General features: G+C 35.3%; 1 protein-coding gene across 2 annotated transcripts in view; it reads right to left on the reverse strand.

Moving 5' to 3' along the window:
* Positions 1-543: 543 nt before the first annotated feature.
* Positions 544-23,653, reverse strand: part of ITFG1 (integrin alpha FG-GAP repeat containing 1) — an 87,691-nt gene continuing 64,581 nt past the window's right edge. The window contains exons 14-18 of one of the 2 annotated variants that reach the window (XM_050904054.1): positions 23,016-23,094; positions 8,872-8,996; positions 7,910-7,992; positions 6,115-6,232; positions 544-2,733 (exon numbers count right to left, since the gene is read on the reverse strand). In XM_050904054.1, coding sequence (XP_050760011.1) covers positions 2,674-2,733; positions 6,115-6,232; positions 7,910-7,992; positions 8,872-8,996; positions 23,016-23,094 — 465 coding nt within the window. In that variant the 3' untranslated portion in view covers positions 544-2,673. Of the gene's footprint in view, positions 2,734-6,114; positions 6,233-6,694; positions 6,767-7,909; positions 7,993-8,871; positions 8,997-23,015; positions 23,095-23,653 lie in introns of those variants that run through there. The other variant, XM_050904053.1, reaches the window with a different exon arrangement.

Here is a 23,653-nt window from a genome sequence, read left to right on the forward strand (position 1 = left end):
TTTATAGTGACTACTTTTCAATTAACTGTAGCAAATGTTTTTAATACAGCTGTCTGTTAAGAAAGATGGCCTCATCATAGGAAGAGCATCATACTATATAGAATATGCCTATTAATCTGCAGCAGAAAAGTTAGTTCTTTTGTTGAGGGATTATAGCGCATTAATGATAAATCTGGTAGGAAGACTCAGTCTTAAAGCTTCTCATGGAAAATGAGAACAAAGAAAGATGGTATTTCAACAGCCATCTGTCAGTTGGCGTGTCAACAGTATTTTTATATAGGTGAGATTTCACACTGAAGAAGCTTTCCAGTAGCATTTCTCACCAGGGCTGTGTTATAGTGGATGCATTTTGAAAATTTATGTAGTTAGAACTAGTTCTCACTTCTCAGTTACTGTGACAATCACCTGGAAGTACACTTTCTAATTGATGCTGCTTGCTTAAACTTACTGGTAGAAGGGTAATAACCTTACCCAAACATATCTTTGATGCTTATAGAATAGAAAACCAAAGTACGACATGAAACCTTTAACAAGACATTAACAATATTTAATGCCTTAATTCAAAATAGTATGCATATACTGTTGTGAGCCAAACTATGAGTAGTTAGAACCTGTGGTAAACTTTATTGTAAGAAAGCTATTAAAGCGCCAATAATGTATTGTATATAAAGTGATGCAACGATGCACTACTGAGCATGCAAAATACCTTAAAGCAAAAGACACTAAGTTCATTGTTTTGTTAACTTGACAACAGCTTAAATGTCAGCATGAGGTTGTTTCATTCCTAATTGTTTTTCCAAAAAACATAAGGAGGCTAATCTATGTTTATTATATTGTGATAGAGGACTACAGACAACTTTGCTGCCACAGTGGCATTATGCGTTTAGCCTTATTCTCCAACCATCTGAAAAAGACAGGAAAATATATTGAATTGTGCTTCCTCTTAATTATGAAATCCGTTATTACTTTTGCTGTCGGGAGCAAATTCTATCAATGGGGCTTAAAAAGTCCAATAGCATTAAGTATTTATCTAAAAAAAAAATCTTACCTTTTCATGCCACTCTAAGAGAAATATTAAAGGTGTGCATTAAGGAAATATGCTATCCTGAATAGTAACAGTAAGGTAATATGAAAGTCTCCTTTGTTGGCATCTGATCAGTTCATATTAGAAATATCTAGTAAAACTTCATAGCTTAGTAGACTGCTTATCAGTACTTTTCTGATTTTTGGCTTAGTGCTGCTGTATGAATGAGTCACGGTTCAGCACTGCCATACCAATTGCTTGACTGTGATTCAGAGTGGACATAATCAGTTCAGCTTTGTACCTACACTCTCTTTTCTGTTCCTGTATTGACAAGCAAAGGTAGTATTACAGGACAGCAGGTTACAGGACAAGTGCCAGACCAGAGGAGATACCTACTGCAGAGGTGATTGCCTGCAAGACCAACACTTTGTTGAGAAAGTGTGTTCTAGTTTATCAAACAGTATTTATTAGGAATGCAAATTGACAGATTTAAATGCAGAATTAATCATGTAAACTCATATCACTAAGGTATAACTATTAAGTAAAAGCATGATTATTTTTAGAGACGTTTCCAGGATCCAAAGTACACTGAGCAACTGTAACTTTATCACAATTTTAAATACATGAAGTTGAGCGACTTGTCTTATGTAATTATTACAGCCTTATGAAATTCGGGCTTAGTAGTGTACATAAATAACGTATGTTGCTTATTCTGAGTGTCCTATTATATTCTTAATTTAATCTCTGCATATCTCATTTCTTAGCAATAAATTCTAGGGAGTCAATCCTCATTCTCCTTCCACTCCAAAATGTTTCTTTTAACTTCTTAAAAAACAAAACCAAACAAAAAAATCCCATACCTTTCTTATTTAAAAAAAAAATTTAAAAAATAGTTACTTTTATAATGACTTTAGGCCTTTCTAAAATAAATGTGGTTATAGTTATAAAAGCAGTTTATGTAATGTTGATACATTTTTATGATTTTAATTTTTTAATGCGTTGTCTTCTCTCTAGAACTAACACACATAAATACTGCATCTATCCCATGATGAGCTACTGCACTAGCATTAACATTGCAGGTTTCTTTCAGTTCTCCAATTCCTAAATTCTTTAACTATTGCACATATGAATTTAAACAAAGAAAAAAGCAGAATACTTTAGGTTGAGCACCATTTAGTACAATCAAAATAATTAATGATCAAGTCATCTGAGAAATTGCTCAAGCTTAATTTTCAGAAATGCAGGTTATTTTGCAGGAATGTATAAACGACAAGACCAACTCAAGTGGTACAAAGTATTCTGCTCGCTGAAATACTAAACTTTATTTACACAGCCTTCTTTCTATCAAATATTACTAAAGAATTGGTGGTACGTAAACAATGGTACATGCAATTTGATCCCTTTACTAAGAAAAATAAATTTACAGTTCTGTTAAATAAAGACCAAATGCTATTATATACAGTCTGTTAACTGAAAGGCCTTGTGAGACATTCAGGACTAATTTTAATACTTTCCAAATAAATACCAAATAACACAACATTTACAAATAGCACACCAGCAGTATTTTCACGGTAATCATTTTACAAATCAGATTTTAGTATTTCAATTAAGCAAATGAGTAGCAGCTCCTTCATAAATATTAAGGCATGTCACATAGCATCAAAATGGAACCGATGAGCCTCCTGTCGCTTCTCTCTGTCATCCGCTTTCTGAAAAATAATAATAAAAAAACACTTTAAGATTTAGAGCAATACTATTACAGAAATGAGTTGTCAAATGTCAGAAAATGGTTTTTTTCCAAGTCACTCATTTGACAAAAGGCAAAAAGCTTAGTAAAAGCCCCAATAATTAGCTTTTAAATGACGTCAGTTTGAAATAGCAATAATCTACTCAAAATTGGCTTCTGCTGTTAATGCTCAGCTGTTTTAGTATTTATGACCCATTATTTTCTAATATGCTTTTCTAAAAGGAATATTTCAAAACCGAAGAATGTTTCCTAGTATGCATTTATTTAGTCTGCATTATGAGATGAAATTACTCTGGATTAACTGTAAATGTCACCTATGTTACACTTAAAATGAGATTATTAAAAAAAAAAATCTGTTAAATACAAATTTAGACAAAGATGGCAGTTCAACCAAGAATTAACAGCACCAAGTAGGCTAAAAGTGTTCTGTGTTTTTGTTTGTATTATGAAAATGTGAGGTAGGATGCATTTCCCTGCTTATTTATGCAGAACACACATTGATCTGCTGAAAGAGTAGTTTGAATGGTACTTGAAAAAAAAAAAAAGAGCATATTTAAATTGTACCTATAATCCATGTAATGTGTAAAAACATGTCCTCTCCCACAAGCCTCCTCTTGTGTTGTAAAGCAGTAACAGAGTATGAAAGCACTTATTAAAGGAGTTTTGAACACATAGTGTGAACTTCTCTAGAAAACAGTGTTTTTGTCATGACAGACAGTATGTGTAAATCCTACCATAAGAGAATTTAGCAAAACAGATTTAAATGCTTTTTAGCTTGCTTATACCTAACTTTTTTTTTTTAATGAGTAAAATGAAGAAAAGCCTTTACAGTATGCTGTTGTGTGGGCATTCAGATTTGTATCTCAGTTGATAAATATACATGACAATTTTGGTAGAAATTGGTGCATGTGTTCTGCCATGAAAGTTTGTCATCTGCTTTGGCTCAAGGCCAAAGATTTCCTCATCACACAATGTTTATGTATGATAGCAACTCCGTTGGATTAACTATGGATTTTACTGCATTTTGTGGCAGCAGCAGAGCTGTCAGTGAAGTTTAAGATGTATCAGTCTGGCTTTTTGGCAGGGACTTTATCAATATCAGTAGTATTCTGAATGTCAAAAATGGGGTGGGAAGAAGGGAGTGGCATACTCTTTCCTACATTGAAATGCTTGTCACTTTCCACAAAATTTTATAGTCTCACTTAGAAAGCATTTTTCACTCCATTTCTTCTGTGCTTCCTGAAAAAATTACTACTTCAAATTTTACAGTAACTTATACTCTGATGAATCCATCAGAACTTCTCTAGCAGTATTATCATCAATGTGTAGTGTTCACATGACTAGCCTCAAGACCATAAAGCAAGTTATAAAGAATCAGAATACAGGAATATCAAGGTTCTTAGCTAATGTAAGATGAATAATGGTGTAAATTCTTCCTCAATTCCTCTTTCATTTGATGTATCAAAACTAAAAACTAGTAACTGAGATTTGAAAGTTTTTTTTTTTCCCATGGATCCAAAATTTCTAAGGAATGACAGAGCAACATACTATCCCTAAATCCAACAGTTATTTAAACAATACGATACTTGGCTGACAGACGAGTGTTTAAGAACTTTTGTACACAGAGGGCTCCTATTACTACTTATCTGCAGAGGTCAAAGTACATGGTTTATTTTAACTGCTTAACAGAGTTTAACTGCAGCTTAACAGAGAGATATATCCTCTGGGGGAAAAGAAGAGATTGTAACTGCCAGTATATTTCCCCCTCCTTTCTTTGCAATAACTACTCTAGAGATCTGTAAGGGAAAACAGCATTTAGGCAGAACAGTATTTTTATGGGAGGATTACTGAAAGAGGCAGTAAACCAAGAGCAAGCTTAGAAACAAGGAACTTTGGAGTTTAACTCCCAGTCATGTCAGTGATGCGCCTTAGTCAAGATTCTTATTTGTTCTGTACCTCAACCATTTCTTCTAAAAATTGGGAAGTTAAAAGTCAATAGGAAGGCATTGGAAAATCATAGGAATTAACAAATGTTTATACAGCAGTCTGAAAATACACACAATTTATCCAAATATTTGTGCCTATTTTGAGCAAGATGCAGCAGTTGGAAATTAGTTTATAATATAACCAATACACCACTTCATTCACATATACCTAATGGGGTTTAAAATGGCCCAGAAAGCACTCACTCTGGGCTGAGTGCTTCTTTACATTACAATACATGAATTATTATATGAGGAATTGCTTTAAACGTTGACATTAAATCTCCATTTCTCCAGATGGAATTATACAGTTAATTTTTCCCCAACCCAAAGTCCAAGTATTTTTTCTGCTACTCTCGTTGCTCAAGATGTGTTGGAGACACAGTGCATAGTCCTAGCTAGCAGTTAGCAATGCTTTCTTGGTACAGTAGGACATGCTAAGGACAGTCATTATAAACTTTGTATTTCTTTGCTTTGTGTGTTTTATTCCCAGCTTTACTATTATTTGGAGACTGTATTTAACATTTTGAAGAGTGAAGATTGACAGACAAATAACATTTAAATATGAAACATGCGCAAAGCCTATCTGAATGTTTAACAAGGTCATTTTATTTCCACAAGCACAAAATAACAAACAGTTCTACCATGTCAAAATGTGCAGTAATTTTATTTGACAGCTAAGATTATGGTTTGGGTATGTAGTAGCATTTATTGGCAATCCTGCCAGTTGGATATGATTGTGAACTGAGCATAGTTGAGAAAAATGGGAACGTATTTCTTTTGTGACATGAAAGGCCTCTTTCAAAATGCTTCTTCAAATCAATGGATTTCTATACACTGCATGTATAATTCAGACACACAGAGCAATGCAGCCAATATGCACACGATTGACTCCCTATACAGTCTTGAATGCTAATGTCAGTGCAATCAGCAAAGATAGATACAGAAAAAGAGACGTTTTCCTTATTTTTAGATTACCAGCAGAACTCAAGAAAACTAAACTGAGTTTATGTTCCATTTTCCAAAACAGTACTCCTTAAAACTCTGCAAAATAGAAAGCTTAGACATGAAACAAAACCGTCTCATTTAGTTGGGAATAACAGCTTAATGGCAAAAGCTTATCCATGTTGCTCTTCATTTCCCTTTTTAAGTGTCTTAGAGCTTACATAAAAACAATGCCAATTTTTAAGCTTGCAGTAAATACTGAATTAATAATAAACACCTTTTGGGAATTAATGCAGTCTGTGTCAGAAATTATACTGTAGAAAACTACTCAAAAAACCTGATGTACAAGACTAAAATATTAGGAAGTGTTAAATAGTATAGAAAATACAGAAAAGAATCTAGTTAATTAAGCTTACCTTTTCTTGCCAGTGTAATATGCCAATTATTGCCAGGATGAAAACACAGACACCAATTAAGGCTATAGCTGTTAGCAGCACAATGTTACTTGGGGTCAGATACAGCTTGGCACTCCAGCTATATAAAAAAAGAAAATCCAAGGAAACATTAATACTCTTCATTAGGAAGCAGAAAACAGATTTAACTTACAAAGATGAAAAGAACCTGCTAGTGTAAGACAGGTAACAACTTGGTCTACAGAAACTAGTGGCTATACTTAGAGACTGAAGCTTAATGGTGTTTACTTGGAAATACATGGCTTAATAAAATTATTTTCAGGTAATGCCATGTCTAAATTCAGTTTCTGTTTAACTTTCCAGGAATGCTATGGATATCCTCAGGGACTGACTTTTTTCTCATTAGGAGATTTATCTTCTGCCCCTGCCCAGGACAAAGTAAAATGTGTAAGAAAACCTTCCACAAAACTGCCTGGGGCTTGGGGAGATGGAGAAGCAGGGTGAACTAAGCCTGTAAGATTGTTTCCTTCACATGAGAAGCTCCTCTTGGACAGACTCATGGGGTCCAGGTCGTTAGGCACCTCTTGGCCTGAAGTTTACCCAGGGACAACTTCAGTTGTCGGCAACAGAACCAGTTGATTACAGCAGGAGAATGCTGGAGAGCAACAAAATAAAGCACTTTAAGGGCTTCTGGAAGACATCCCTCAAATGTTGTGGGGTCCTGAGACTCAGTTAACACCCTTTTTGTACTACAGGCTTCCTATCATGGAAAAGCTGTCAGCAGGAGACTCTATGTTGAGGCAGCACTGAGGCCTCTCAGGGAAAAACATATCTATGTTTAAAAAAAAAAAAAAAATCTATAAATTTAAGATGAGTTTATTATGAACTCTGATTTCTTCTGGGGATTCTATCCTCTGCTATTCTACAGTATCCATAAACTTACTTTACAAGAAAGCAAAAATAGTTTAAGGATAAGATGTCAGAAAAATTTTTGCATAACACATACCTTTAAATACCTCAAGACTATAACTAAATTTTCTTCATCTGGCAGATGTTATTCCTGTGGTTGTTAATTAGCAACTCAAGCGGCACATCACTTCTCAACTGTTATTTGTCCTTAGTAAAACTAACTGCTGAAACTGATGTCAGAATAATTTCTGCATGATAAATGCAACTGACCTCACTAGTAGATCAAGCGGCAAAAAGCAGCTGGAATATGTGAATAATGTTTTCTCTAATAGCAAAGAGAGAAATGTGCTCTCTTTCTGGGATAAACATTTTAATTGCAAAGTTAATTCCGTGTTCAAGCTCTTGTGTAACCAACCCATTCACCTTTACTTAAAGAAAAACATTCATACCTCTGGCAACAGATACTGCTGCATTCAGAAGGGCTGAACTAAAGCTTTTATATGCGACTAGACAGAAATTGCATGTTTGGTGGAACAAAAATGCTTGCTTCAGTCATTACCATGCTTGCAATTTGTCAAAAAGAATGTTGGTAGACCTAGCAAATATGTTGTTATTTACAGGAGTTGAGCTGGTAATATGTTTTGATTGTTTGTATGAGCTGGTAATAGATTTTGATTGTTTATGAGCACTGTCTAAGAGTCTGTATAAATACTTGAGAAGTATTCTGCCTAGTCACAGAGGCAACTACATCTACAGAACTAACCCCCCCACCATTGTTCTTAAATTTACTTTCTATACAAGTGACTATTTTTAAATCTACACATAATGCCTAATTTAAACTCTGTATTAATGTCATTTTGTGAAGTGCAAATCAAAATGATGAAGTTACCTTCGAGGAACATTATGAGGATAGGGGATGACTATAAGCTGGGAGTTTGGTATGATAGCTGTCCATTCTTGTTTTCTTATGGACTGAAAGAAAAACAAAGGCTATGTCAATTTCTAACAAACCAACACACTTAAAAGCAAAGAAATTCTCTGTTGAAACATACAAAAGGAGAAACAAAACAGTTGCTTTTTTTAAATTTTAACTATAAGTGATTATTCCCTTACGTTTGTATAAACCTTTTATTCTGAGAGCTCCAAAGTGCTTTAAAGACAAAAAAAGGTAAAAAGCAGAATAACTGTTGCTGACACGAAACACAGCACCTGCTTAAAAAGTACAAAGCAACAACATGATAGGGAAAGAAGAAAAGAACCAATTCTACAAAGAAGGCAGGCAAAGCAATTATCCAAATCAGAATTTGGCCAGTACACTAATTCAAATACCTCATTTTTTAAAGTAGTACCATCAGATCTTTAAAGACTGAAAATGGTCAGGACCCTACTTTTATGTTTCATCTGAAGATTAGATAATCATGGTAATCTCCACCTCCCATCATACTGTTCATGATTTTATCACTGAGGCAGAAAGGATTATGTGACCAACCGGCCAGACCAACCCCAGGAAAGTCTTACAGCTGAGACCATAATAATTAGACCCCCAGATCTAATACACGTTTACCATATAAACAAGCACTATATACCTGTGCTAACATCTATAGACAACTTCCGTCATCTTTTGGTCTTAGTGTTAGCTTCAGAGCTTATACACCCTCCTAAAAACCAGGCATACAAGGTTCTTTTTGTCAAACTTTTATGTATTCAAACTTAGTTCTTTGATATTCTTGCTTCGGGGGGGGGGGGGGGGGGGGAAGGGGGGAAAGCGTCCCTAGCAGTATTTCCATCCAAACTCTATTAGGAAAGATAACACCATAAATATTAGCTTGACAATCTTAAATCTCAACTAACCTTTTCTCCTAAAGGACGAGGAATGCCAACATACAAATGGTCGAGGAAATTAGCACTACGTCCCAAGCCTAGCACGTTGTATGGCAACTGGAGAGCAAAATGTGCTGACTGGCTAAGCTGTCCAGCTGAAATAAAATTAGGAAAGAAGCCCAAGTAGGTATTTTGGAAAAAAAACCCACCAACCTCCAAACCACCAACTTTCTACACAAATACACATTTCAGAGTCAGTAACAAAATGTTTAAAAAATTTTAACCAACTGCATGATTATTTAATTCTCAAAGGCTCAATCCCACATTTCCAAACTACTTGTGGGCACTCACTTGGAGAATAGCTTAAATGCTTTAGATTTCTAGGTGAGATGATTCTTTTGAGCACCATTTCTATGTTAAACTGAACCTCTACTATTTGTTACAAGTTGAGAAGAAATCAGCTACCTACATTTATTTTGATATGAGTGGTGCCAAGTCTTTTGCCCCACTGATTTACAAGCTCAGACTCAACATGTGAAGGTTCACTTTAATTCTTATTAGTGTTAATCAGTAACTATTGATTTTTCTTGTGTCACAAAATTAGCTAAGTAGATTCTCATGAACAAATTCTCAAATAATAAATTGATTTAATGAAAGCAGGATTACAGTGGTTGCAAGTTAGGCCCTAGTGAGAGCATGTAATTATAAATAATTAAAAGAGAGACTGTAGGGGAAAAATAACATTCTTTGTTTCCTGAAAAGGCAGTAGCAAAACAGACAAGTGTTGCAGCTATCAACAGCTTCACTAACATACCATTTCCAAAGTATCCGATTATTCCATTTAAATAAAAATCTTGTAATCTTTTAATTTCTGGCAAACTGATTCAGATCCTATGTAGATTTTTGTTCATTCTCTAGAAAGCCTCTCAATAAGTGATCTGGTTACACAGCAGGAATAATATCAGCACCTCATAAGCACTGCAGTGAATTCAGCCCTTCAGATTAATAGAAATGAGTTCAAGGGATACTTGACAACCACAAGTAGGTTTATGTGATCAATAGAAACAGTTTTTCACACAGATATGATATAGTCAGTATTTTTAAAGCATTAGATTTTTCTCTGCTTTGACACCTGACAGATTATGCCTGAAATTGGAAATTATAAATTAAGTGACAAAACATAACAGAATGTGAATTAAAGAACATGAATTCACATTTTGTAATGAATTTACAGCAAACTCCTTTCTACCTCTCCACACTTTCTTCCAAGGCTGGATTCTGAAAGTTAAGTATTTTGCTTCAGACAACTGGCTGTTGGCCATCCTAGTTGCACTGCATCTTGCACAGTTGCAGTGAACAGAGGAGGGGGAAAAACTCCCAAACAACCACCACCACAACTTCTTTGGCAAAGCCAAACATCCTTTCAAGAAAAAACAGAAACAAACTCCCATTCTTAGCTCCTGGAGATAGCCTGATAAGTGCAAGCATGCATTTGCCACTATACAGCAGCACTTACACCAAGGGACTACCAAGATATGACACCTGCTTTCAGAAGCAGCTCTTCAGCTTTTGTATCCTCTTATGGGGGACAAACTACTTTGTATATTGGATGATGATAATTTTGAACCCCTATTCAATACAATGATTACTTCATGGTTCTATTTTTTGGAACCTCCCCGCTCTCCACCAGCTTTTTAGGAAGAAGCTTGCCATATGCTGTCAGGCATGTTTTGAAACAGGCCTGTTTAATCATGAAGTAAATATTCTGTATATTGTAGTTTTAGAGCGATGATAATTTTATTTAAGGCGGCAAGATAAATGTCAACTAAATAGACTTAGATGAGATCTGAAAAATCAGCTTGATGCAGTTGCCTTTTTATTAAGCTAAAATGCTATTAGCAAAAAGAAACAACAACAGTCTTCCTAAAGATTAGGCATATTTTAGATTTACTTTGTCCCCATGCAGAACCATGGAACGAGCAAGTAGACGTGGAAATATTTAAATAGGATTTGTACTTTCAGTCCTCTGTTGTGAGGGCAAGGTGTACTGTGTACATTGTTAGATGAATTCCTAGATTATAGAATCTGTGGCAGAAGGCATTAGCTGAACAGCTTTTCTGTTTAAGAACGGGGATTTTTCCAGTAAGTTGAGATAACAGTGTAGGACTTGAGTCTTGAGCCTGTCCCTGCTTTGTCACTGACGTCCCTTACGTGATATTGGCCAAACTGCTCAATCTCTAGGTCTCAATTTCCAAATCTAAAATTTGAGTAATTCTCAAATTAGAGTAAGCACATAATACCTGAAAGCACTGGTTACCAATATAAAAGTAGCAAGAAGCAAAGGTAGGTTTATTAAATTTAACTTAGTTATAAAAACAAACAAGGTATGTATTACTTGATCATGCTATAACATAATAAAGAATTTTCTTTAAAAATTTGTTTCACTAATGCTGAATTCTGAAGGACTTTTCCCAAAAGAACAAGGTACTGCTGTTACATTTAACATTGAAAAGCTTTTAGAATGACTTTTGAGTGAAATATTTAGGATTACAAGGAGACTGCGACTGAGATCTTCCTTTTTTCTTTCATCATACAAATGAAATGAATGTCAACTAAATTAAAGGAAATAAAAGAAAATGTCATACACTGTGTGCAGTCAGCCTTAAAGAGGTTAGAGAGTCAGATACTGCAGCTAGAATTCTTAAAAGCATTGAATAATTTCATGGCTACTAACACTGGTTCTTATGCCTACTAAGATCAGGATAATGAAATCTTATGCTTCAGGATGTAAATAGATCATTTGCAAAGGTCAGAAAGGAATGTTTTCTTCTACATAGCAGGCAGAAAATGTGCACATACCTTTTTTATTTGCCTTTAAAATTGGCAGATATTAGCTAAGCAGAATGACAGCATATAGAAGGTTCTAGTTTACTTTAAAGCTGACTACAGATATCAGTAGTCAGCTATTTGAGACTATTTCTTGCTTTACTCCCCCTGTATCTATCATAAATTCTGTAAGAGTTTGATGGTTACTCAAATGTTCCACTTAGAATTGCAAACAAGTAATTAAGAATGACAAGTGTTCATCTGAGAAACATAAAAACCCTGAACAAAGATTAAAAATAAAAAGAGAAATTACAGAGAGTACTGTCAAGTTTATTGTCATATTTGAAGTTCTCAGTCACCAGTAATTAATTTACTTATGAAAATATTTCAAATTTAATTTAAATAGCAACTCTAGCTATGTCATGGTTTAACCCCAGCCAGCAACTAAGCACCACGCAGCCGCTTCCCCCTCCCCCCTCCCAGTGGGGTGGGGAGGAGGAGGGGAAAAAAAGTAAAACTCGTGGGTTGAGATAAGAACAGTTTAATAACTAAAGTAAAATAAAATACACAGCTAACTAAGAATAATTATATAATAATTGGAGTGAAAAGGAATATAACAAAAAAAGAAATAACACCCAAGAAAAGACAAGTGGTGCACAATGCAATTGCTCACCACCCGCTGACCAATGCCCCAGCAGTGATCTGCAACTCCTGGCCAACTCCCCCCTGTTTATATACTGGGCATGATGTTCTATGGTATGGAATACCCCTTTGGCTAGTTGGGTCAGCTGTCCTGGCTGTGCTCCCTCCCAGCTTCTTGCACACCTGCTTGCTGGCAGAGCATGGGAAACTGAAAAGTCCTTGGCATAAGATAAGCGCTACTTAGCAACAACTAAAACATCAGTGTGTTATCAACATTATTCTCACACTAAATCCAAAACACAGCACTGTACCAGCTACTAGGAAGAAAATTAACTCTATCCCAGCTGAAACCAAGACAAGCTATTTGCCCTGTTGTAAAACTATTGTAAACAGTTTTCTACTTGTTCCAAGAAGATTTGAAAATACCATCTTCAAGAAGGAAGGTGGGATTTATTTCTTATACTAAGATTGTTCTTTAAGCTTTTGGAAGCCTATGCAAGCAAGATGGAGAAAGTGGCTGTTGCTTCACAGTTTGTTTCGTGTCATCAGTAGAACTGTTACTATAAACAAGAATTAAAAAACCTTGTCCTGTCCATGCTGTACATTATTACTTTTTAATACTACTTTTAAGACTATTCAACACTATGTCTTTTGCCTTATGCTTCTCATTTCAAAAGTGTTATTTGGAAGCACCCAGATATCATGGGTTATGGTATTGGTATAGGTGTTGGTGTTTATATTTTTGTTTTAAATCATAAGTCACGAAGTTTATTGCTTCAAAAACCTTGGGCAGAGTAAAGAAACTCAACATTTTAAGACATGGCTTTCAGTGGTTTCAGCCTGTCAGAGACCAAATTTTTAAGAAATAGCTAATGATGTTGGGCAGCCAAACCTTACAAAATTTTGCAGAGTTTGATATTCAGAAATCATTCTGAACATCTCCGAATCAATCTCCTTATTTTTGAAGTCTGGCATATAAAATTTGAAGCAATACATATCATTAACCTTTTGAAAGTCTTGTCTGAAAAACAGAACGATGTGTCGTCTATGACACATACAGTACTTGTTCTTTTGTACCTGAATTAAGGCATTTCCCTTCTGTTTCCATTATACTGATGTAAACTTGCTGAAAGCTAAGAGTAGCCCACTCTGCCCTGGGTTAAATTGTAATGTCCTCAACAGCTTATTTCAGGCAGCATAAGTGCTTAAATGAAGCCAATTTAACATTATGAAGAGAAGGTGATTGCATTTACATGTAGAAGCAATGCTTTCTATTGTTTCTTTAAACAGAACTGATAATGTGTGATACTGGATTTATGAACAGTCTAGTTGAACCTACATAAATAGATTCACAATACTGATATTGTTCAGTCAGTTTAAATAAACTTATTTTGTGGAATAATAGAGCAGAACACACAAGATCACTCCACAGAGTTGAAAGACTAATGGAAACTCCAATTTCAAACTTGTGGTCTCCTGAAATGCCATTCTTTTAATTTTTTTTTATTATACTTTTCTTGACAAAATATCATTTGCATTTAAGTAGTCCACTAAAGCCATTCAGATTAATTCAAAATACAGTAATAATATTTAGGCTTTCAAAAGTCCCCCAAATTCAATATATTAGAGGACTAAATAGCTAAATGTGGTTTCATAAATAAAAATGTCATTATTTCTTCCAGTTGCTATATTTTCCTCTAATTTGCAAAACGGTGCATTTATCAGAAGCTTTAATATATTCACCAAAATAGTAACTGAAGATATTTGTGAAGTGTGAATCAACTTGTCAAAAAACCCCCAAAATCTAACAGAGTTAGAAAATACAACAAGGAGTTGCTTTGTTTTAGACATACATTCTTTGTACCTGTTGACAGTGTAGGCAGCTTTTCTGGTAAAAAAACAGTTCATTGTGTAAAACATAGTATCCGAGTTGTAGCATCTAGTGTCAGACTTGCATCTAAATTCTTCTGTACCATCATCTGCCTCAATATTGAGGTCAACACATGAATAACTGCTTTTTTATAGATTAGATACACATATGCATCCTAGAAAAACCGAAAATTATTCCAAAAAACTACATGCAGAAGTTGCATGAATTGCTGCATAGCTGTGAACAACATGCAGCTGGAATAAGACAAAGCCAGTTCAAGAGTTAGGTAAAATTTCACTGTGAACGTGCGTCACTTAAGCTGCATAGTTGAAACACTACAGTGATATTTACTTTACAGTGATTATCAGTATTGTGCTACATTGCACACCAAAGTGTTTCCCCATCTTTTGAAGCTGGCAGCTCCTTATTTTATTTGAAAATATGCCAGAACCACTTACTGCAAAAGAAAGGGAAAATAAACTGATAGTAATGAAACACCTGTGTAATGTGCATAAGAATTTACAAAGCAGCTTTCAGAAAAAAAACCAGAAAACCAACAGCTCCAAACTTGAAAGCTTTTTAGAAAGTTGGAGAATTTGATTTCCTTGGCTTTAGTTGAAAGCTTTACTTCAGTTCCCTTATTATTGCCTTTGGAGTTGTAGGTCACTGGTTGGATAAAAAAAACATAGTGGAGAAAGAGCTCTTTTTCTGCTTAAAATTATGCAATGGTAACTTCAGCTTTCTAAGGGCTGAGGATATCTACCTCTTCTGACTTAGCTGTTTGCCTCTTTTCATTAGTCCACACAACAGGAAACTCTAGATTAATGCAGTACACAACTTCACCTCTCAACTTTTTCCGCAATACCTTTTTCTGGAGTTCCAGAAATAACTGGGGAGAGTGGATTGAAAGTGCACACTTGCAACTTTGATACCTATTACTTGCAGTGCTGCTAACACTTGTGATACTTCTTCTGAAAGCCCAAACTCCAAATCTGATGCATTTATATGAGAATATGTGTTTTCATTAAGAATAACTTTACATCATAAAATTACAGAAGTGAAACTAGAAACTCTTTAAAAACTCTTTAAAAAACCAACCAAACAATAAAATTATCATATTGCTGATATTCCAACCCTTAGCACAGGGAGTTGTCGTCTAATTTGTAATGTCTAAGTTTGGTAATATAGCATGCAACAAGTTCAAATAAGTTTTCTAAACAAAAGGGAGTTATATAGAAAAACATACTAGCAGGGTATTCCCACCTATAGCAACCAGAAAATCCCTCTTAACAGAATCCAGCTATTCAATTATTAAAGTATTTCAGCTTGTTCCATGAATACACTCTTCTTTCTATACAGTGGAATTCTACATAATGAATTCTGCAATGTCAAATGGCTATTGAAATTAAGCTTATTTTGCTTTTGTCTGGTATATATTGCAATGTTTATGTTTGAATTCATTCCTATAATAGCTGCTAGACACTTGTGTTTACCTCACAACCCAATTTAGTTAAACAGCAAGAGAACTCAATGCAACAACAGGGAAGAGTAAGCAGATTTCAAAAAACCAGAAGGGCACGACTTAACAGCATGTGAAAGGTCATTCTGCCATGGAAGGTTTAAAACAAAACAAAGCAAAACCAGCAAAATGAAGGAGCTCTGAAATGAGAATTGCAAAGGCTATGAGTCCATACAGCTTCAGTCACACAGATGCTTAAACAAATTATGGCTTGATCCATATGAGCAATTCAATGAATCTATTTATATGATAACATTATGCCTACATATGGCTATTTATCTTTGAGTAAACCTTAAACATTTATTGTTCTGTTGTTCCTGGCCCACAGGATTAATATTTTTGGTAGACACAAACTGCAACTATGACCCTATTTATTTCAAACTCTAAGTCTATTGGCATATTTTTACTTTAAGAGAGAAAATTAAGACGTCCGTAGCACAGGCTGAAATACAGAAGATATTCTCCCATTTTAAGTGGAAGTGAAAACTTGAAACAGTACCTCAACCTGAAGCTCCAGCCAGGCTAGGCCTGGCTTGCACAATCACAAGGGTTCATCTGGTACATACAAGACATGTGGTACATCAAAAAATATATAAAAAAAAAATATTTTGGGTATGCCACATGCTGCACAGGATCACAGGCCTCCCCCCCATAGGTGTCCTTATCACAAAAAGGACAAGAGAGCGCTGTAAGCGTTTTTGCCTCAGCTGTCTGGCTAGTCGACACACTAAGGAGTCAGCCAGCGCTGCTGGGGTTATGGCAATGCATAGCTACCAGTCTTATCCTTCTACCTGCCTGTCTGCAGACAGGCAGACTTCAAGGCCAGGAATTCCTGCAAAGGAGAGAAAGAGAAGGTATCTGAGGGTTCAGATGTTACATGGAAGAGGGAGAAAGCAAGCAGAAAGACAGAAAAATTGCATTGTGGTGAAAGGGGAACTGGTATCAGAAGGAAAAACAGGGTAAAAAGGTGCTGATGGCTAAAGGCAGCCTGATGTTCATAGTACGAAGTCTCTACAGGACCACCCAGTCATTTGAATTGTTCAGCCCTTGACCAGGCAACATTGCAGTAACAAATTTAAAATGCCTGTCTTGTGCTGGTGCTACAATATGAAACCATCCTTGTGCAGCTTCTGAAAACATTTCAGTAAATTAAGAGCTGCTCCATATTAAATTTAAAGTATCTGATCTTATTTATGTTGTTTTGGGTCCACAAGGACATCAGTTCTAAGAAAATAAGTTTGTGTTATTGGTAATAAAATAAATGAAACCAAACACATCGGGTAGCCTTCTCGAGAAAACACAAAGGATCATTACTGGGGCCCACTTCAGCTTGCAAAAATGACATGCCTGCCTTTTAGCCAAGGTCAGAACTGTTTACAAACAGAGCCGTATAGATGTAATCTGCAGTAATCTAACTGGCATCAGTCATTAAGCAAAATTCTATTCAAAACCAAAGAGATTTAGTAGGGCTACTATTTCATTATCAACAATGATTTTTTTTAGGATGCTGAAGTTTAAAAAAAAAACAAAACAAAACAACAAAAAACCCCAAAAACACAACAAAAAACCAACACAGCCCAACTGCTTGCATTTGGTTAGCTTTACTAAATTCATCTTAAGTATCCTTCCCCTACCCCAAGAACAGCTTTGATTTACTCTGTGCTCAACTTTAGATATTATACCCTAGTTATTATACTCTAGTTTATGCTATGCACTGTTGCTTTCAGGATTCAGCTGAAAAACAGTTTGTCAGAATAATATTAGAAATTTCTTAGAAGCCAATAAAAGCCTGGAAATGCAGATGTAGAGCTGAAAATCCAGGCTGATACTCATACTTAACTGTGGGGTCTCCTTAAAAATAACAACTCCAAAAGAAATGGGGAGCGGAGAAGGCAGATTGCAGGAAATGGATCAGAAAGCATGACTTAAATTTGAGTTTGCGTACTTCTCCCAGATTTACACCTCGACCTGATCTGATCTCAAGCATAAAATTCCTTAAATATTTGAAGAAGCTGTTGCAATTGAATTTCCTCTCAGAGAGATGGTCTGTGGAGATATTAACCGCAGATGTAAGACCCAGTACTTCTCAATTCTAATGCTCATTTTGGCAATTGCTATTCCTTGCAGCTAATTTAACAGTATTTCTTATTGTAAGATTACAAGTGAATTGAGCAATGTGAAAGTAAAAGCACAGAATATGCACTAATTATTATTCTGCTATCTTTTAACAACATACTGGAATGTTAATAGGAGAGAGAATAATTCTAACAATGTTTTAAAAAACCCCCCGTAATTATGCAAATTTCCTGTAGTTAAGGCTTGGCACATCAAAGAACCTTAAAATGAATTAGATAAGGACAGCCATATATGCCTTTTTATTTTACTCCTTGCATGAATATTGCATACATGAAAGATACCATAATTCAGAACTAAAGACCTGCAGAATTAGGAAGATCAGAAGCAGAATGGTGGACATTTTTTGAGTACTGTATGATTTACTTTAGCCCAGGGCTGGAAGGATAACTTAAGGTGACGGATAGTTTGGTTTCAGTGGTTCAGCCAATAACTGTTCCCCTGCTAAGAGCAGCGGTAAAGACAACAAATAACATCAGCTGACTTGGGGGGGGGAAGGAATGGTGAGCATTGTTTTAATTAAAAAAAGAACTATGTTGTTACTCACGTTACTTCTTGGGAAAGAGATGAATTATTTTAAAAATATGATTACAAACTATCAGATTAGCTCATTATTGCTTTCATATAATTAAAAGCTTCAGATATGGATTGTTCCATGATATTATATAAGGAACGCAAATAAGTTGATGAAAATTAGTTTTAAAATAGTATATTGATGCCATACTTTTAAAAGCTTAATGTGGAAAAGATGTTTTGTAGGTTTATAAACGGTCCAAAAATGCCATGTGGGTTTGGTATTGCCCACCAGTACACACATATAAAAGTGTTGCTTGAGGTATTTCTTGATAGTCAAATAGAATACAATTCTGATGTAACAGACTGTTTTTCAAGATAATAACCTGTAGGCCAGTGATTCTAGTTAGAACATTTACTGAATTTTACAAGTAGGACTTGTAAAAGAAGAAAGTTCAGCTACAAACTTAATGTAATAGCTTCAGAAAATGTGACTTTGAAAGTTCTTGCAGGAATTATACAGACTCAAAAAAATCTATTAACATATTACAGTTGAGAAACTGATCAAAGACAGTATTAGAAAATTCCCTGTAGCAATAGTGCTAGGGTCATAAATGCTCTTGGAATTCATTACTGTTATTTCATAATGCCAAAACAGAAAAGGAAATTCATCATGATTGGACTCTGTTAGGTTTTTATTATTGTAAATATGGTAGCAGTGAAAATGAATGGTACTACAACAGTATTAAATCATATTTGATAGCTGTTTCTTAGAGTAAATTGTAAAAACATTGCATTTCTAAAAACACTGCCCCCCCCTAAAAAAACCAAACCCACAAACAACCAAACCCTAAAGATAATGTTTAAGAAAAATATATTTGTTTTTGTTCTTGGAAGAGAGAACCAGAAAAAAAATTAAGAAAATGACACATGAAATAGCTTAAAATTTGGACCTAGCTTTATTCCCCACAGATATAAGGAATTTGTAAGCTATGTGCATTCTTCCATGACACAGAGGTCTGCAGTTGGAAGAACATCTTTATTTTGCCACTGGGTTATTTTATAAGCTTGCTTAAGTAGTAAGTGCCAAAGGGTCAAACATACACAAAACAAACCCATCCAAACTTGTATTTCCTCAAAGTGGGGTTTAGAATCAGTTTATACTGCTGTGAATTAACCTTCTAATAGATATTCTGCACTTGAGATCCCATAAATCCATTATTTTGTCATCTTCTGATTAAAATTATGTCAATTTATAAAAATCAAATTTGTTTTAAAAAGCAGCATATATCATTCAGATATGCCAAGTTTCAGTCCTCTGCAGTTACTATTTATGATTTTAAAGAATCTAATAATAGAGATTCCGCTAGCTGTTAGACATGATTTAAGTGCATTGTATGACTTCACTTAAAACATCAGATTTTTAAGTCTGAGATTGTGTTAATTACAAATAAGTAGTAAGAGTTAAAAACGTCTCTAACTACATGAACAATTAATCTAAATGAGTATAATCAGATCTAAGCAAAGGTTATGTTGGTTTTTTTTGATTTATAGCCATTTTATAGCTCTTTCCTAAAGAAGGAAAAAAGGGGCAGTTTGACGGTTTTCCTAATATGTTTCTCTTCTTAGGCAAAAACTGTCTTTTTTGTTACTTAGGCAGAGTTATTCATTAGTACTCCTGATTCTCTGATAATAAGATTGTGTGTAGGTATCTATTCACAAGTCACATGGCCAAAGGAACTATGAAGCTGTGTTTTCATTAAGTTATTCACACGGGTGCACCAAATTTAGGCAGGCCTGCATTAAGTCCCAGTGAGCCTGAAGGAATAAACACATCACACTACTTTAAACCCACCGATTTCTTCATTTAGATGCATGTTCACCCAATGAATGCACTCAACTAGCTTTTAGTGGCAGGCTGGAAAGAAATTTTGTAATATAGAAATTACAGTAATTTCCAGTAACTCTGACAGCAGCTCTCAGGAAGAAGCTTTATCAATAGGTCCATATACCAAGAAGATAGCCCCAAAGAGTACAGACGGGCAGTGATCAACTGCAAGTAGTTTAGTTAACGGCATAAGGAGAAATTAGTGAACTCCAATCTTTATTACACAAATTTGTGAAAGAGTTTTTATACCTAAGATATGAAGTGCATTCCAAGCTGTTTATACTTTTGTTGTTTTGAAAAACAAGTACTCATATGTCTTTCAAAAAAGGAATAGGTACAACAAAATTGCTTGTATTTAACAGTGTATGTCTTACCAGTATTCTATCAGAAACCTAACTCTAAAGCCAATATGCAACATGGAAGCAAGAAGAGGACAAAATCCAAGTTAACCCGGTCATCAAGAAGAACAGAACAGAAAAGGCACTCTAATGTGGATTAAATTAATATGGATAACACAGTAGAAATCTCTAGAAACCTGTCCTGAGGCAAAATGCCTTCAAAAACGGGATAGAAGCTGTGAAACTAAAGATGTCTGTATGAATATGAATCCTGCATATCTTTGCAAGCAGCCCTACTTCCTGTATGGAACCGGCAACATCTTTTAGCCTTTTCTATTTCTGCATAAACCCTCCACAGTACCCTAAGCTTTTTACTGCTGTGCTCCTTTGTTCCTGCTTGGGCAAGAACATTTCAGGCTATGGCTAACTGCAACTGCACGCATGCTGACCATATGGCCAGCCTGAGGACAAAACCAGACCAAATAACTGTTGATCTCTAACTACAGTCTTTTCCTCATGTGGAATTTTGTCTTCTACCGACCTGCTGATCTTTACAGAACTGGTAGTTTTATTTGAGGTACGCATGCTCCAGTTAAAACTGGCTTAAGAAAGCTAGTGGATTCAAAAGTTATTAGGGACCACAAATACCCAAAAAGACAGCATACTGAAGTAAGTTTCCCATCCATAGGAATCCAGGCTTTTGAGGATAAGGAGAAAGATCCTGTGTAGGCCTTTACCAGTATTTTCTGGTATGGTTAACAAGATAGGCTGTACTGTGACTTGGCTCTGACAAAGCTTGCAAGCCTTCATCTTGGTAATTGGCAATAATGAGATACGCCAGTTGTTACCCAACCAGAACTGCCTGCCTAAGGGCATGGGTCGGATAATCTAACAGAGTGTAGTGTAACTAAAAATCTCTAAACTCATCATGGGGTTTTAAGTATTTCTAACTAAGTATGTAAGCTCTCTTTAAATTTACCTTATGAAGAAAACCTTCAGAGCGATGAAGCTGAGTGTACAACTGGCAGGATGGTTAGTTCGTTAAAATGGATTTGTGCAACAATTAGCAAAAATACTCTGCATTTTCACGTTAGCATTAATTACTAGTTTGCTTAAAATGCAGGCTAATACTTTCAAGCTTTCAAACCCATATTTAAGCATGCACGAATACAGAAGTGCTACAGAATATCAGGATATGTTTTTGCAGCTATCTGGTTCGTACTGCAGGACATCTTCTTTCTCTTTATTTTTTCTAGGATGGAATTAACAGTCCTGAGCACAGTATCCAAAGTGAGAGCATTATCATTGATTTAGGACCTTAACATGTCAGCATTTTTTCCCCCTAAATTATTGCTATTATTTAATACAGAATACACTTTTCCCAGTGAACTACGGGAAACTTCTTTTTAAAATCTGAGTTTAATTTGAAGTAAGACTTGAGTGACAGATGCAGATGACTGCCACCATTAGGAAGGAGTTGGAATGGTACAACTTACAGACATGCATACTCTGATCATGTTTTGGCTTGTGAGTTTGGGATTTTTTGCCTAAGCAAGAAGTGAATCCATTATGGTCATAAGATTAACAGTTGTAAGTTAGACTAACAGACCACTTAGTACAGTCACCTGTTTCTTCTAGGAGCCACTGATATATACCTAGGAAGGCAGCACAAAACCCAGGATATTCTAACATTAGGCACTGCTTGAACCATGGGCTAATGGATTATTCTTTTTTTGTCTACTTTGTTTTTGGACTCACGTAAGCTGTGGCATCTGCAAGATCTCATGCGATTAAACCTCTAGTTAAGCTGGAAGTTGCATGAAGCACTGCTTCTTTCCATTTATTTTGACCCTGTTACCTAATGGTTCTTTGATACCTTGTAGTTCTTTTATTACGTGAAAGGATGCAGCCATTCCCTCTCTATCTTCCTCATGCTACTTGTGATTTTATAGATGCCTGTTAGTCTGCCAGATGTAGTGAACAACTCCAGAAAAATACATCCTGTGTTTACTGAATATTATGTTGATCCTTTTTCATGTGGCTACAAGATTCTATTTGGGTATTTCAAAGCCACTGTTGTTTCTTAATACATAATTGCTAAGGAACTGGTAGAAAAAGTAAATCATTAGAAGCTTATGCTATTTCACAAACTGATGATATTGTACCCAACAATTTTTCAGATTGGGCAAGATATAGCCAACTGTTCAAACCCAATTTGCATGGGACAGAAGAAAAGAAAAAAGAATGCAGTTGCAATGTTTGTAATAAATATGCAATCTGTAAAGAAAGAAGAGAAAGTTAGGGTTTTTTTGCCTTGTAAACTGAATATGCTATTCAAAACCAGTCCCATTTCACTCTGTACACTTCTTTCCAACTCTTTAGGTTGCTGAGAAGTATATACAGACAGACCATGCCATGTGTATTCTCATTATGCGGTTATCTTACCTGACCCATTTTTCAGGTATCCATTTGCATCTACAGTAGTGTACATGATGTAAGGACCAGGCTGATTAACACCGAAAGGCTACAAGGGGGGCGGGGGGGGAGGAAACAAAACAAAAAGCAGGCAAAGTTTTAGGAACAGACAAAGCCATAGTAATAAAACAGTAAACCAAAGAAAAAATGTTTTTAGATTAATGATTTCCTTTTGATATGGATAATTTCAAAATCTTGCAACTGTTTTGGTCATAGCATTATGTAGAAATTAATTTTCAAAATAAGGCTAATCATGAGAAGCTAAACGTTACTTAGCCAAGTGAAGAAAGCAATACTATTCAGTCCTCTGGCAAAAGGTTTAATGTTTCCTTGGAAGTTACAAGTAAAATTAAAAAACCCCTAAAAATTCAAAGAAATAACTGCATGTTCTGAAAAAGCAGAACTCATTTGATATTGTCTGAAAGAATGCACTATCTTGATGGCCTTTCTGAATAGAAAAATACTACACAAATTCAAAATTTTGTTATCATTATTTAGCAGTGTTTCATTTAATTCATGAAAGTAGCTGAATAGTTACTTATTGAGTACCCATATCTATTTTAAGCAAATTCTCTTGAGGGAGAAAATGTACTTAAACGTCAAAGTAC

The sequence above is a fragment of the Gymnogyps californianus genome, chromosome 12 (assembly GCF_018139145.2).
Source record: "Gymnogyps californianus isolate 813 chromosome 12, ASM1813914v2, whole genome shotgun sequence".
Lineage (NCBI taxonomy): Eukaryota > Metazoa > Chordata > Aves > Accipitriformes > Cathartidae > Gymnogyps > Gymnogyps californianus.